Consider the following 16,373-nt stretch of genomic DNA (forward strand, 5'->3'; position numbering starts at 1 on the left):
CTTGGCAACTACCACTCCCAAGATACTTCGCGGCTCCTAGAGGACTGAGTCTGTTCCTGATACGTTTCCGGCCAGTGACGCACTTCCACTTTGCTAGGCGCGCGGTTCCCGGTCTGAAAAGCAGAACGCGGATTTGGCTGGGGCCTCGCGGCTCCGAAGCCCGGCATGGCCTCCTCACGAGCCTCCTCCACGGTACGGAGCTCCGGATCGCAGCTCAGGCCTACCTCTCCCAGAGAGGGCGGGATCCCCGTGGGAAAGGGCCGTTATCTTACGGGTCAGGGCGGAGGAGGAGGAGGAAGGAAGGCTGAGGGACCGTGGTGTGGACCTTAGCACCCTTTTCCTGATTTCTAAACGCCTTCGTGTGTTGCAGCTCTTTTTGCACTGCTCTTACTTAAGCCCTGAGCAGTGAACACTTTTTCTGACTGCTCCAAAACACAGTGCTTTGAAATTGAGTTGTGTCTTGACTTGAGCTGTACGACTCGTACTTACTATGGTGAGGCCTCCCAACTTCTAATAGGCTCTGAAAGTATTTGAAATGTGTATTCCAGTAACATTGTGCCTTGGTGCACCTAAAACCGCCCTAATTGTTTAGGTTGTTCTTTGTATCTGCCCAGTGGTGAGATGTTATTTTCGTAAAACCAGAGATTGCATTTCCAATAGATAAACGGGCCCCAAACAAACCAAGACACATTAGACAAAAATTGATTAGTTGTATTTGTGTGCCAAACTTATCGAGAGCCTAAACTCGCACAAAGTCAGTTTCGACTTTATCCTCTAGTTTTGAAAGTAAATAAAATGAAAGCTCAGCGTTAGCTTTGTTTATTTATTTTGGGAAGCATGGTTTGCTAGAACCAAACCTTCATCCGGGTCTTTGATTTAACAGACAACCAAAACTAAAGCACCTGACGATTTAGTTGCACCTGTTGTGAAGAAACCACACATCTATTATGGAAGCTTGGAAGAAAAAGAGCGGGAACGCCTGGCCAAAGGAGAGTCCGGGATTTTGGGAAAAGAAGGACTCAAAGCTGGCATTGAAGCAGGAAATATTAACATAACGTCCGGTAAGACGCAAATTGCAAATCATACCACCACCCCCTTTTTTTAAACAGTGCTGGGAATCCAACCCAGAGTTTTTTGCATGCTAGGCAACTGTTCTACCACTGAACCACATACCCATCCTTCCTCCAGCCTTTGACCTTGCACTCCTCCTGCCTCCTCCCTTGTACTAGAATCAGGTATAGCTACCATGCACCTTTAATGATTCAATAGTCTAATGAACACCTTCCCAAACCACGTAATACTAAGTTTATAGAGTCAAAACCTTCTGTTGGTCTAGGGAGCTAGTTTGGGTGCCAGAAGCTTTTTTGTGCAACCATTAGGACCTGAGATTGAGCCCCAGAACCTGTGTTTTTCTTATATTTTATACAGTTCCTTGCATGAATTACTCATTATCTCTGTAGACTTCTTCTTCAGTGGATGTTTGGGTTCATCAGGTGTATTTGTCTTTGGGAGATGTAACCTAGTTCTGGCATCAATGTGTAACTGTTTATAGAATTCTCTCCTTTACTTTTCTAGGTTTTTTTGTTTGTTTGTTTGTGTTTTCATTTTTGTTTCAGTTTTTCAAGACAAGGTTTCTCTGTGTAGCCAGACTGGCCTTAACTCAGAGGTTTACCTGCCCCTGTCTTCTAGAGTGCTGGGATTAAAATCTTGTGCCACCACTACCTGCCTAACTTAACTAAGTTATTATGAGCATTTAAAAAAATCCGCACACTTTTTCCCTACATGCATACACTATTCTTAAGTGTCTTCAAGCCTGTCTTCATTCCCAATGTGAGTGTTTGTTGTGGGTTTTTAAACTAGTCACCTGGGCAGTGGTGGCGCACACCTTTAATCCCAGCACTTGGGAGGCAGAGGCAGGTGGATTTCTGAGTTCGAGGCCAGCCTGGTATACAGAGTGAGTCCCAGGACAGCCAGGGCTACACAGAGAAACCCTGTCTCAGGAAAAAAAAAATAAAGCTAGTCACCATAGTATCCAAAAAGCCTTACCTTGTTGTCAGAGGAATCCTGTTTTTTCTGGCCGTTATTTCATGTCACTGGCTAATGTGTGTGAATGCTCTTCAAGGGGTACTATTTTAGCAGGTAGCAATTGATAAGCAACATTTCTGTTGGTCTTTCCAAATAAGAGATGTTCTAAGCTATAGAAAGAGATAATGAAGTAAATGGGAGACGTGGCCTGGCTCTCCCGCTCTCAGTTTAAAGCATCCCTTGCGTTTATGTGTTTGCCATCATTTAATAAGCTGGGAATGGTAAACTATAAAAAATACCATAGATTGCATATAGTTCCTATGTATGCTTGCAACTTTTCCACTTTTAAAGACCAAAGCAAAGTTGAGTGTTAATAAGATGGACATATATGTTATTAATAGAGAACTAAGTTTTGGCTGATTTTTTTTGGGAGGGTGGGGGCTCGAGACAGGGTTTCTCTGTATAGCCCTGGCTGTCCTGGAACTCACTCGGTAGACCAGGCTGGCCTCGAACTCAGAAATCCACCTGCCTCTGCCTCCCAAGTGCTGGGATTAAAGGTGTGCGCCACCACTGCCCGGCTGGCTGAAATTTTAATATTGCAAGTCAGGGCATTTCAAATATCTTCATATGACTTTTTTTTTCTTTTTTTAATCAGCAACTCAGATAGTGAATATTCTTGTTGGCCCTTCCTTCTGTCCTTTCTTTCTGACAGGTCTGTGTGGCCCAGGCTGCCTCAGTCTCACGGTGTGTGACATTGACCTCATGGTCTTTGTGCCTCCTCTTGTGTGCTGGATTTACAGGCATACTCTGTCACACTGAGCTTCGCCTCATCTTTTCTATTTTGGCCAAACAACAATTTTAAATAACCAACCATTTTAACACAGTATAATCCAAAGGTAAAACTATTTGATACTTGATACTGAGGAAATTAAATTTTTTCCTCATAACTGAACCATTAGGTCTCTATAAGAGCAAAAATTTTATACAGTAAAGACATTGCAATTCATCACATGTATGGTCTCTGAGACACTTTGAGATGGTGTTCCTTAGTGTTGCATGATGGCAGACAGTAAGTGCATTACAGAATTGTGCATGCTAGGAACCAAAGCTGCAGCAAAGATTCATGGTGCAGCCCAGCAGGAACCCTTCAATATCGCTGGAGTCTTTGTGAGCCCCACACTGAACACTGTGTGGCCCCTCCATCCAGTTTAAGAAGCTGTACTCTAGGACACACAGACTCTGATTGGCTAATTGTTTCTTCCCCCATGTTGCCTGTTCTTTACACAGGAGAAGTATTTGAAATTGAAGAGCACATCAGTGAGCGGCAGGCAGAAGTCTTGGCAGAGTTTGAAAGAAGAAAGCGAGCCCGGCAAATCAATGTTTCCACAGATGACTCAGAGGTCAAGGCTTGCCTTAGAGCCTTGGGAGAACCTATCACACTTTTTGGAGAGGGCCCCGCTGAACGAAGAGAAAGGTGTCCTTTATAAATAGTTCTATTTATTATTTTTCTTTGAAGTTAATGAGGTTCTTGTAGTTTATGGGTTGTGAAGACGGTGCCAACTTCCCATCAGGCCCTTTCCTACTCCGCTGTGAAGTTGTTTATTGGATGTGCTAGGTGATTTTTTTGTTTTGTTTTATTAAGATATATTTTTAATTATATAAATCCATAATACATCTGTGTAGAAGCATGCACAGGTGAGTTAGTGTACCCTGGGAGTCCAAAAGAGGGTGTTAAATATGGAGCTGGAGTTACAGGCAATATTGAACTGCCTGATATGGTTGCTGGGAACTGAACTTGGGTCCTCTGAAAGAGCAAGAAGTAAGCTTTAACCTCTGAGCCATCTCTTCTGGCCCTGGTACAGGAATATTTCATTGTTTTGTTTCTCTCTTAGCTTTTAGAGTCAAGTTATTTTGTTTGAGCGTAAGTCCACTTGTCCACAGCAGCCTCCCCCGTGGAGGGCGCCCTTCATTATTTCCCCGTGGAGGGCGCCCTTCATTATTTCCCCCGTGGAGGACGCCCCTTCATTATTTCCCCCGTGGAGGGCGCCCCTTCATTATTTCCCCCGTGGAGGGCGCCCTTCATTATTTCCCCCGTGGAGGGCGCCCTTCATTATTTCCCCCGTGGAGGGCGCCCTTCATTATTTCCCCCGTGGAGGGCGCCCCTTCATTATTTCCCCCGTGGAGGGCGCCCTTCATTATTTCCCCGTGGAGGGCGCCCCTCATTATCTCTGCCAATGCCATTTTTACATGGTCCTTATTCGTATGTTTGTATGTAGAGTGTGTTCCTTATTTGTATGTTTGTATGTAGAGTGTGTTCCTTATTTGTATGTTTGTATGTAGAGTGTATATGCCTTCCTAGAGGTTCGGGGGTCAGAGAACAACTTGTGAGAGTTGGTTCTCTCTCACCATGTGTCCCAGGGATCTATCTCAACTCAGCAGGCCCCTTTGCCTGCTGAGCCATCCTACCAGCCTGACTCAGGGTGTATTTGCTGTTTGCCTCTTGCCTGCCAAGTCCATCACACTTTATTATTGTGTCCCTCAGGTGAATGCCTTGAGTCCCAGCTGCCTTAGCTCAGGGCCGCCATTGTGACTTGGGATTGCTTTAACAGTAAAGGCGAGTTTTATATGCTTTTCTTCCTCTTTTGCCTGCTGCCACATCATTCTCATTGCAGACCCTTCTTTATATAGCGTAAAGGCTCTGGTGACCGGGCCCCTTGACTTTCCAGCTTTGGCCATCACCAGCCCTTCTCCTGCATTCCATATTCCAGCTCTCCTGAAGTGTTTGCAGGCTAAGCTCACCCTGTTTTCATGACTGTTGGCCTTTACATTTTTTTAATCCTCTGCCTCAACTTCTATTTTTGACTCTGGGCTGAATGAGCACTTGTCAACACCCTTTCTGTAAAAGCCTTCCCTGATATCTACCCCACACCTCCTCCCAAGCCTTGGTTCTGTACTTCTTCCATATTCCCTTCACATTCCGTTCACCGCTGTCTAGTATTGATGTAATGTACTGCTTTCTGTACTTCCTTCAGAGTTATCCTTTAGTTTGAATTTTGTTGTTGCTCTTTTGAGACAGGGTCTCACCCTATAGCCTTGGCTGGCCTGGAGCTCACCAACACACCTGACTTGTAATTCTTATCATAATGGGTCTCAGTGTGTAGCCTTTAGTGGCCTGGAACTCACTTGTAGACCGGGCTGGTCTTGAACTCAGAGAGATCCACCTGCCTCTGCCTCCAAGTTCTGGGATTAAAAGTGTATGCCATCAAGCCTGGTTCCTTTATAACTGTTGTTAGTCATTAATTATCCTTAGCCCTTGAATCAGTTCCCTGCACATCATTAAGTGAATTCCAGCTGTAAGTGGCAACAGTGGATAGGCCAGTTGACTTTTTTTGGGGGGTGGGGGGGTTGGTCTTTTTCGAGACAGGCTTTCTTGTATAATCCTGGCTGTCCCGGAACTCACTCTGTAGACCAGGCTGGCCTCTAACTCAGAAATCCGCCTGCCTCTGCCTCCCAAGTGCTGGGATTAAAGGTGTGCGCCACCACAGCCCAGCTGCCAGTTGACTCTAAATGGAATAGAATAATTGCTGATGGCTGGTCATAAGGAGCCTTCAGGTACAGACTGTGGAAAGGCTCAGCATGTCCTCTTGAGTCTTAAGGGAGACTGGAGGAGTCTGAGGCAAAAGAGCAAAGGTGCACAGCATTTCTCCTGTGCTTCCTTTTCCTGTTTCTCTCACCATAGTCACCTGAGGCCGGAAAATACTGACTAGGAACATGCCAGAAGCAAACACTGTAAATGTTAACTTGCACGCTATCTAGTCTGTCCCCTTCGTCTGCTATTTCCTTGCTACCTTCCTATTAGTGTACACTAGAATAAGATATTTTTGAAAGAAAGAAAAACAGATCTCATTCACGTAATTATAAAAATCTATTTTGTTTTTTTGCTACTAACCTTTTACTTGCTAATTTATGAATTAAACGTTGTCATAAGAATGTATGAGTTGTGAAACAAACACAGTGTGGCCAAGGTTCATTGCACCCTGTGGTTGTAAGCTTTTAGGGATATTGATACATCGCTCCCACAAGTGGTGATGGGGCCCACTGGGCCTCATCCATAGTGATTTCTGACCTTTTTTTGTTACAGGTTAAGAAATATTCTCTCAGTGGTCGGGACTGATGCCTTAAAAAAGACCAAAAAAGATGATGAAAAATCTAAGAAGTCAAAAGAAGAGGTAAACTGTAGAGAAATTCAAGAACATTCTTTCCAGTGCTTTGCTTTGTGAGGGTGAGGAGATGTGTCTGCAGGCTCTGCTATTTGGGACCAATCGATGGCAATAATTGGTAATTTTTATGTGACGGGATGGTGCTGGAAGTTCTTCATTCTGGAACGAGCTATGGCACTCTTGGTGTAACTCCAGAAAGAAAACAGAAACTATAAGAAGTCATAGAAAAAAATTAGGAGTCTGGAGAGGTTGTTCCACCTTTAAGAGTGCACACTGCTCTTTGGGAAGGGTCAAGTTCGGTTCTCTTTAGCAATGCCCATTCCTGAGCAATCTGACCTGCGTTCATGTGCACATTCTGTTACGGAACCAGTCGCCTGCTTTGTGAGCCTTACAGAGGGGAACAACTGGTGCCAGAGCAGGCATTTTTCAGACCTAACATTTCTTCTGTTATTTCCTTCTCAGTATCAGCAAACCTGGTACCATGAAGGGCCAAATAGCCTGAAGGTGGCCAGATTGTGGATTGCTAATTATTCACTCCCCAGGTAAGCAGAGGTCCAGAGGAATGAGTTCCATCATTTCAGGGACTGAGGCTAGACTCTATGCTGGTGGCACTTACTATGTAGGATTGAGAATTAGAGAGTGTTCAGACCCTTGTTGATATTCCTTTAGTGACGGTGTTTATGGGTCACAGGGCAATGAAACGCTTGGAAGAGGCCCGTCTCCATAAAGAAATTCCCGAGACAACCAGGACCTCCCAGATGCAGGAGCTGCACAAGTCTCTCCGGGTAAGATGCTCTTCGCTGTTGTCCAGTCTCTTCAATGATTAGCTTCTGTTCTGGCCCACCCACAGGAGGGTAAAGGCGGCTACCACATGCCACCTGATGGATCTGTGATGGGGGAGGCACCATCAGCCATGGTGACAGGAGCATTCTGGGTCCACAGAGGCTCCCTTCTGATAGCTCAAGCTGTGCTTTGCTTTTCTCTGTTTTATCTGTATTGAGCTGACATACAAGCTAGAGAGGCGGTGGTAAGCAAGTGACATTCTAGATAAGCCTTCGTCTCTTTCTCTCAGCAACTTTAGTGTCTTCTGTCTGCAGCAAGCATTTAAGAAATCTTGGGATTGGTTAAGCTGAAACGTTACCACCATCGCCTCCTCTCTCTACCTTCCCCCCACTCCTTTTTTTTTCCAAAAGTGAAAAAGCCAGAGAACTCTCAGACTGGCTTTCTAATGCTCGCCTTGTTTTGTTTTCTTTTTAGTCTTTGAATAATTTCTGCAGTCAAATTGGAGATGACCGGCCGATCTCCTACTGTCACTTCAGCCCCAATTCTAAAATGCTAGCCACAGCTTGTTGGTAAGTTTGGTTTTACAGTACAGTTTCCTAGAGTGGGCATTGGTTCAGGAAGAAAAAGTATCTTTGTCTCAGCTCTCTTTGCCTCTGTCCTCTTCCTCGGCTCCTCGTGAGCAGCTGTCACGGCTCTATCTGCTTATTCGCTTTGACATCTTCTGTGTGGCCGTTCTTACTAGTCATAAAGGGGCCCAGAGATCCGAGACGCGTAATGTCTACTGTGTTCTTCTGCTGGTGTTCTGGAGTAGCTCATGTGGGAACTTTCTAGACCAAGTAGTTTGGAGCTTAGTCCAGCTTTTCTTTCTTCATTCTGTGGTCTCGGTGAGGTAGAAGTCTCAGTGCTCTTATCTATACCATTGGTGAATGTAATTACTAGTCTTACCTTTGTCTTGCGACATTACAAACAGCAGCTTGCATTTCATGATAGTCTCTTTAAGAGAGGCCTGAGAGCTACTGTAGCTCTTCAGTGAGCCTTTTGCGTTCTCTGATGACCTCTGTCAAGTGTGTAGGCTCAAGACAAAGTTGTCCTTTAATGATATTATGAAGGTGCCTTTTCCTTCCCAGACCAACCCTGGCTGAGATGCTTTCCTTTGTGTTTGATAGGAGTGGGCTCTGCAAGCTCTGGTCTGTCCCTGACTGCAGCCTCCTTCACACTCTTAGAGGTGAGTTACAGTCTTGGTTGGGAGCTCTTATTGTTTTCCCAACAAACGGTTAAACAATGAAACTTGGGCTGACACTCAGACAGCATTGCTTCTGTGAATGTTCATGCACTGTGTACATATATAAATGCCAGCAGACCGGATGAAGGTGCCTGATTCCCTGGAGCTGGAGTTAGGCATTTGTGAGGCAGCTGATCTTTTAACTGAGGAGCCGTCCTTCAGCCTATGCATTGCATGTGTATCTCTTTCTCTCTCCACAGCACTAGAGGATCATGACTGCACAGTCATGCACTCTAAAAGACTACAAGAGTTTGTGTTTTATTTATTTTGATTTGGTTTATTTAGTCTTTGAAAATGGAGTCTTACTCTATTTCCCAGTATAGCTTTCAATTTCATATCCTCCTGCCTCAGCCTCCCAAGTGCTGGAGTTAACAGATACGATCCACTGTGCCAGTTTCTGCCTTTTTTTTTTTTTAATCTTTTTTTGTCTTAAAAAAAAGTGATTTTTTTTCAAACAATTTGGGGGAAAGGGCTGGAGAAATTGTTCAGTGACTAAAACAATGTGTTGTGCTCTTAGAAAGACCCTGAGCTGACTTCTCGGCACCCATAACAGGTAGCTCACAGCTCCCTGTAGTTCTGCCTCCAGGGCATCCAGTGACCTCCACAGGCACCTGCACTCACATGTACATACACATAATTTTAAAATAAATCTTAAAAAAATAAATTGCTGGGCATGGTGGCACACACTTTAATCCCAGCACTCAGGAGGCAGTGGTAGGTAGATCTTTTTAAATTTGAGGCCAGCTTGGTCTTCATAGCAAGTTCCAGACTAGCCAGGACTGCAGAGAGACCCTGTCTCAAAAATAAATTTTCTTTTTTAGTAGTTGAATAGTCATTTTAATACTGTGTTCACGTTCCCTGAGATGTACTTTTCCATGTTGTTCATAGTAGTCTTTCTTTGCTTATAGGTTACATAGAGGTGAGAGCTCTTTAACTTGATCTCCTGTATTCTTTTAGGCCATAACACAAATGTAGGAGCAATTGTATTCCATCCCAAATCCACTGTCTCATTGGACCAAAAAGATGTCAACCTGGCCTCCTGTGCTGCTGATGGTTCTGTGAAGCTTTGGAGTCTTGACAGGTGATTATTACCATTCTGCCATCCATACTGCCATCCCTGAAGCAGATAGGGTTGACTGGCCCTGCAGGCCTAAAAATGTGACATTTAATCCCAGACATTCTCTAAAAGTCCAGGAAACTCACTGAAAATAGAGATATCTTTCTTAGACCTTCTCCAGGGGAGGTGTGCTGAGATTTTTGTTTTCTTTGTGGACTTTAGCACTCAATTTTTGCTTTTAGCATAGTAGTTGCTGATTTCTGGCTCCCATTATTCTAAAACAATTGAGTTTAACCTCCGTAGGAGGTTAGCGTTGGATAGATATCCTGTTTTCTAAATTGGCTAAAGATGGTCATCCTGGTGGCCTCTCGGGTCTTAGCACACAGCCACAGTGGAGGGGGAAGGGAGGTTCTGTCTGGCAGTAAGGCTACAGGTGTTGTCCTCTACCTAGGATGTATTTTCCAACTACAGCACATTTTATTTCTTCATGTGGGTGTTTTTACTAGTCCACTCAATTTCGAAAGCATATTGTGATCTAAAAGACATATTTGCTCATTTTCCTTTCCTAGAGAAAGCATGGGAAGGTTTTTTGTTACAGAATTTTCTAAGAGCACTAATTAGCATCTGCAGTCTTTGCCAGATAGGGTCTCCGCTCCTACAGGGCAAGTTTTAATTGGTTTCCGTAGTACTTAGCCGTGCTTGTCCCGTGGGCACTGGTTGGGTCTGCGTGTGCTCTGCTCTGACAGTGAACGCTCCCTTCTAATTGCTCTCTTTAGGCTCATGTTTACTTCCTCTCCCTGCTGTTTGAGTCTTTCTGTCACTGCTAGGTAGCACAAATGAATGACTGGCCAGAGGACACTGTCGCTCTAGCCTAGGATCCCTTTTTCTGTTTGGATCTTTGAACAGACCAAGGGTTAAGAACAATTATCTGGAACCCACTTGGACCAAAACTGATTTCTGTATCTACACTGCAACCGAAGTATTTTCTTTTTTGAATCCAAGCACTGCTTTGATGCAGTGGCTGTGTGCTGCTCAGCAATCTGAAGAACTTTTCCCTATCCTAGATGGAGCCTTTGTGAACTAGCCAAATTGAGAAGTGACCACTGCGCCCTATGGTCACAGAACCTTAGCCAAGTAACTTAAATTATTGTTATCCCTAAGATTGGAACTCATTGCAAGGAAGGTTACTAGTCAGCACAGGCCTTGTGTAGCAAGTACATGGTAGTACCTGTATACAAACTCGAGTGGATAGGGCTGCACAGCAGCAGGTAAACTCAGTGGGTTTACCTGTGGGTTTTCTCAGTGGGTAAACTCATGGCTGTCAAGATGTTTTAATGCCTGTATATTTGGTTTCTTTCAGTGATGAGCCAGTGGCAGATATTGAAGGCCATACAGTGCGTGTGGCTCGGGTAATGTGGCATCCATCAGGGCGTTTCCTGGGCACAACCTGGTAAGCCATCTGTTACTGTCCAGTTTGTACAAGCCTGTTGCTTTTGATAATCCTTTTCAGTTATCTGCCAGGTAAAGTTTTGGAGCAAGGATATTCAACTAGAACTTTCTCAAACTTCAGTAATAGAATCAGAATAAAGGAGTATGATTTAGTCAGGGCAGAGTATTTTTACTTTTATATCTCACTGTGTGTGCTACACTTTATACTGCAATCTCCCTCAGCTGGGTGTGATGGCAGATACCAATAATCCTAGCACTCTCTAGGCTGAGGAAATAGGACCACACGTTCAGGGCCAGCCAGGGCTACCTAGCAAGACTAGTAACAAATAAAATAAGAGCTGGGTGGTAGTGGCCCATGCCTTAATCCCAGCACTCAAGAGGCAGAAGCAGGTGGCTCTCTGTGAGTTGGAGGCCAGCCTGGGCTATAAATATAAAGCAAGTTCAGGACAGTCAGGGCTACACAGAAACATTCTATCTTGGAAAAAAAAAAAAAACTTTTTTTTTTCTTTTTAAGTAAAATTTCTCCCTGCTGACATGTTGGACATGTTGGCTTCTTTTTCTGATTCCGTAAGGTTGGTTAGTGAGGCTTAGTTGTACTAAAAATCTTCTTTCATGTTTAAGCAACATACAATAGAATGTGATTGTTTTATTATACAATTTAACCTTAAGGAATGCATACCGCTTCTGACCCACACCCTCATCAGTATAGATGTTTCTCCCACAACCTCTTCCAAACAACCTCTGACTTGATTTCTGTTAGTCTGCCTGTTTATACCCATTTGTGTTGTTGAGTTGTAGTCTGTTGTGTATCTGAGCCACACAGTTTACGCATCCTCCTGTTGATGGACACATGGGCATGTTTCGATGTTGTAGCTAGTCAAGATAAAGCTACTGTAAATACCCTTTTAGGTGTTTGGGTGTTTTGCCTGCATGTGTGCCTCATAGTGCCCACAGAGATCAGAAAAGAGAATCAGATTAGATTTACCCATGGTGTGAGCTGCCGTGTGGGTGCTGGAACTTGGGTCTTCTGGAAGAGCATCCTGTGCCATCTCCCCATCCCTGGCTATAAATATTCTTACTGAAGCTTTTTATAGATGGGGCGGTTGTCTTTTCCTTTCTCTTAGGTAATTACCTAGGAGTACAATTGCTAGTTCATGGAATGGTGGTGTATAGAGTAGGTGTATATTAGCTTTTTAAAAGTATTTGGGCAAGCTGGATTCAGTGCCACATGCTTATAGTCCTAACATTCAGCACAAAGATCTTAAGTTTGAGGCCAGCCTGAGCTTCATAATGAGACCCTGTTTCCCCCAGAATAAAAAGAAGAGCTGCCTACTCTGTCTTGTGGCTGTTCTTGTTGGTGTTTGCTGTTGTGAGTTGTACTCTTGCCCATTCTAAGCAGGTAGTCATACCTCATGTCAGTGTTCCTACCCTGGTGGCCATTGCACTTGAGTGTTTTTGCCATATGCTTACACATCTTGCATGTATGTGGTGCAGGCTCCAGTTGCTTTGCCTTCTTGAGTTTATCTGTTCTGTATTTGTAACACCATAGCCTATTTGCAACCATCATTTAAGATTTTGTTAAAATTCCTTTAGCACCTTTATGAAAACATTCTGATCATACGCATTTGGGTCTATTTCTAGATCTGCTCTATTTGTCCTTCTGGATTTTCTTTTATGCCCAAATTTCAATTAAAACTCCAGTAAATATACAACTGTCTGATGAGTGAAGGGTTGCAGCAGCGGAATGAAGGGAGAAAGACAGTGCCATCTTGGCTGGATCATTCTTCAACAAGTTTGTTTTTCATTTGTGCTTATGGCTGAACCCAGGGCCCTGCACATGCCAGGCAAGGCCTCCCTACCATTGAGCCCCGACCCCAACCCAGGGAATTCTTTTTTTAAAAATAGCCACTAAATTACAGAATGTTCATGGTCTCCCAACTGTCATCGAAAACATATAGTCTTGGCTGGTGAGACATTGTTCATGTCAGAAAGGCCTTTATTTATTTATTTATCTATTTATTTATCTATTTGCCCTTTTTTTTTAAAGATTTATTTGTTTAGTATATAGTATTCTATGTACATATAGGCCTGCACACCAAAAGAGGGCACCAGATCTCATTATAGGTGGTTATAAGCCACCATGTGGTTGCTAGGAATCGTGCTCAGGACCTCTGGAAGAGCAGTCAGTGCTCTTACCTCAGCCATCCCTCTAGCCTGGCATTTCTTGTTAGTATGCTTGAATGAATAGGTTCAGGAGCGTGAGCTGAACTATGGTTCTTTATAGTACCTTGTCATAGAGACACTTAGTCTGATGGTTGATCGCTGATTATTTCTAAGTTGGAAAATTTATTCTTATTTATTTTTGAGTTATGACCGTTCATGGCGCTTGTGGGATTTAGAGGCTCAAGAGGAGATCCTACACCAGGAAGGCCACAGCATGGGTGTGTATGACATTGCCTTCCATCAAGATGGCTCTTTGGCTGGCACTGGGTAAGACTTCCTCCACAAAGCAAGGGATGGGCAGCTTAGTAGTCTCACCTCCTAGGCAATCCCGCTTCCTCGTCAAACTGGATTCCGTATATTCATACCTCTGTTGTCTCATCAGGGGACTGGATGCATTTGGCCGGGTTTGGGACCTACGCACAGGACGCTGCATTATGTTCCTAGAAGGACACCTGAAGGAAATCTATGGGATAAATTTCTCCCCCAATGGGTAAAGCAGACTCAGTGAATGGGGAAGGGTCCTGGTCAGACAGGACTTTCTGTTTCTAACTATGATCTGTCTGGTCCTCAGCTACCACATTGCCACTGGCAGTGGTGACAACACCTGCAAAGTGTGGGACCTCCGACAACGACGCTGTGTCTACACCATCCCCGCCCATCAGAACTTAGTGACCGGGGTCAAGTTTGAGCGTAAGCTTTTCTCTTATTCTCAGCCTTAACACCAAATACCCTTTGCTTCATGGAGTACAGCCTGGGCATTAGACTAACTTAGACATGGAACCTTGTTAAAGAAGCAAATTTCAATTTCCTTCCCTCTGCCATACCTATAGATAGCACTATGGCAAGGCATGCTTCCTGAGGCAGAGAGTTCTTCATCAGGCACTATCTAGATGCTTGATGTTACTAAACAGACCATCCACCAGGGCAAGAGCCACCACACAGCCTTCATCTGTTGTCCTTCTTGGTTGTCCTCCGTCTCCTGATGACTGTCCTTTATCTTGGAGGCCCCCTAGGAATGTAGAATGCATGTGGTTGGTTTATCTGAATGCAGAATAGCCTTTCTTTCAAAATAATGTATTTTGGCAGATCTTTGTCTTTTTTTCTTTTTCTTAAGCCCTTTCTGAATACTTGAGTTCTTCATGCTTGCTTTATGTCTTCTGCAGCTATCCATGGGGACTTCTTGCTCACAGGTGCCTACGACAACACAGCGAAGATCTGGACCCACCCAGGCTGGTCTCCACTGAAGACTCTGGCTGGTCATGAGGGCAAAGTGATGGGCCTAGACATTTCTTCTGATGGGCAGCTCATAGCCACTTGCTCATATGACAGAACCTTCAAGCTCTGGATGGCAGAGTAGGCAAGACCATGGGAGAACTCAGACCTTGTGTTCTCACTAAGGAGCCATTTTCCTCAAAGGAAAAGAATTGTGTTGTGTTCTATCATGTTTCCTGCCAAATACCATGTGTAGGATTGGATTTTCACGTCAGCCTCACTTTAAGCCAGTCTTTAGGTGATATCAAGCCGTTCGTGGTTAGAACGCAGTTCTCATCTCGGATTCTGCCGTAAACTGTAGACATTCTGTAGATTCAACACTTTTCAATGCCCTCCCCCCTCCCTCCTCAGGATTGTGACTAGTCTTTCATTTTTAATTGGTTTTTTTATTTGGCATTTTGAGACAGAGTCTGTATGTGTAACCCTGACTGTCCTGGAACTTGGTATATATGTCAGGAAGCCTCACATTGTAAGTGATCCTCCTGTCCCTGTCTTTCAAGTGATGGCATTACAGAAATGGACTGCTGTGCCTGGCAGCTGTGGGGGTTTTTTTGGTTGAACTTGGCTCTCTATAACATGATATGTGCGTGGGACTACATGGGATTCAGCAAGCAAGATAGATGGACTGGATTTGAAATCTCCCCAGTTACAAGGGCATGTCGCTGCCATTTGTCGAGCAGTACCTGGTTGCAGGCTCCTTTTCTGCCCCCGAGAATGAGACCAGAGCCATAGAGTGCGGCTGTGTGATGGTTCCACAGTAAAAAAGACCTCTTCTGTGACGCACAGAGGATGTTCACTGCATTGGGAACTCAGAACTGCATGCTTGGCCTTGTTAGAGCCAAGTTAGAGCCTCTTCCTTTGGCTTTGAAGTTTGGCATCCTTAATGATAAAACAATCTGGCCATTGTATCCAGATTCAAAGGAGTTTTTAAAAACAAACATGATGTCTGTGTTGTACAACCTCCTTCCTGTTGGTTATTTAAAGGGTGTATTTTATGTATTAAAGAACACTTAATGTCAAAGTAACTGGAAAAAATCCTAATTTATGTTTGGGTGTTACCAAACATAAACTCCTTTTATATTTTTATACATACATACACACACACACACACACACTTGCTGAGAGTAAAATTGTACTATAAAAACTCTTTTAAAGGATTATTTTCTGTTCAGCATTTTATGAACCTAACCATTAGTCCAAAGAGATCCCTTCTTTAGTTTTGAGATCTAGTATATTTCTAGGCCTGTGAGTTGTTCCATTTTCTGTTACTTTATTTAGATGTTTATAGTGGGGTTTTTTGAGGGTCAAGGGAGGAAGTAGGTTTTTGTTAGACAGGGTCTTGCTGTATAGCTCAGATTGGCCTCAGACTCTTAATCCTCCTGCCTCTGCATCTCAAGCTCTGTAAACTGCAGGTGTGAGCCATTACACCCATGCATTACAGCTTTTTTACATAGAGTTGTTGGCCTAGGAGAACACGTTACCAGGTGTGTCTGGGCGCCATAGTTCTTCCTCTTCAGTGATTGTCTTCACCATCTCACTGCAGGTATACACCCTCTGCACTCACCAGAATTGCACATTAAATCCGCATAAAGCAGCATTTTCAGAGAAGGTTGTGTATAGTGTAAAATTAGCTCCTCTCCAGTATTCGAAATTTACACTCCACCAGCTTCCTGTTCTGCCCTGCTCTTCTGTAGAGCATGGATATGTGGTATATAACAAAACATTTGGGGAGGGGGTGGTTTCAAAACAGGGTTTCTCTGTGCAGCCCTGGCTGTCCTAGAACTCACCGTAGGCCAGGCTGGCCTCAAACTCAGAGATCCGCCTGCCTCTGCCTCCCAAGTTAAAAGTATGCTCACCACACCCAGCTAAACTTCTGATTCCAGTCATAGCCAAGTATATTCCCTGTGCGACTGTTAGGCCACTCAGGCCTATCCTTCACTTGGCACTTAACTACCCCTAACCTATTTCCATTGCAGTGTGCTATGAAAGTACCTTTTTCTTGACTTCTTGTGGTGTCTGTAAAATGAGACTGGCATACTACCCTGCATTCAGGATCTGGCAC

The 16,373-nt window shown here is 44.1% G+C and overlaps 1 protein-coding gene across 1 annotated transcript; it reads left to right on the forward strand.

The window, feature by feature from the left end:
* Positions 1 to 65: 65 nt before the first annotated feature.
* Positions 66 to 15,336, forward strand: Prpf4 (pre-mRNA processing factor 4). Its single transcript, XM_028779975.1, has 14 exons — positions 66 to 192; positions 884 to 1,061; positions 3,313 to 3,499; positions 6,167 to 6,254; positions 6,708 to 6,787; positions 6,937 to 7,030; positions 7,503 to 7,597; positions 8,195 to 8,253; positions 9,268 to 9,391; positions 10,728 to 10,817; positions 13,184 to 13,306; positions 13,422 to 13,529; positions 13,611 to 13,729; positions 14,203 to 15,336. The coding sequence occupies exons 1-14, from the start codon at positions 166 to 168 to the stop codon at positions 14,394 to 14,396; spliced, it is 1,566 nt and encodes a 521-aa protein (XP_028635808.1). The 5' UTR covers positions 66 to 165; the 3' UTR covers positions 14,397 to 15,336.
* Positions 15,337 to 16,373: the final 1,037 nt, after the last annotated feature.

The sequence above is a fragment of the Grammomys surdaster genome, unplaced genomic scaffold, assembly GCF_004785775.1.
Source record: "Grammomys surdaster isolate TR1022 unplaced genomic scaffold, NIH_TR_1.0 363, whole genome shotgun sequence".
Taxonomy (NCBI): Eukaryota; Metazoa; Chordata; class Mammalia; order Rodentia; family Muridae; genus Grammomys; species Grammomys surdaster.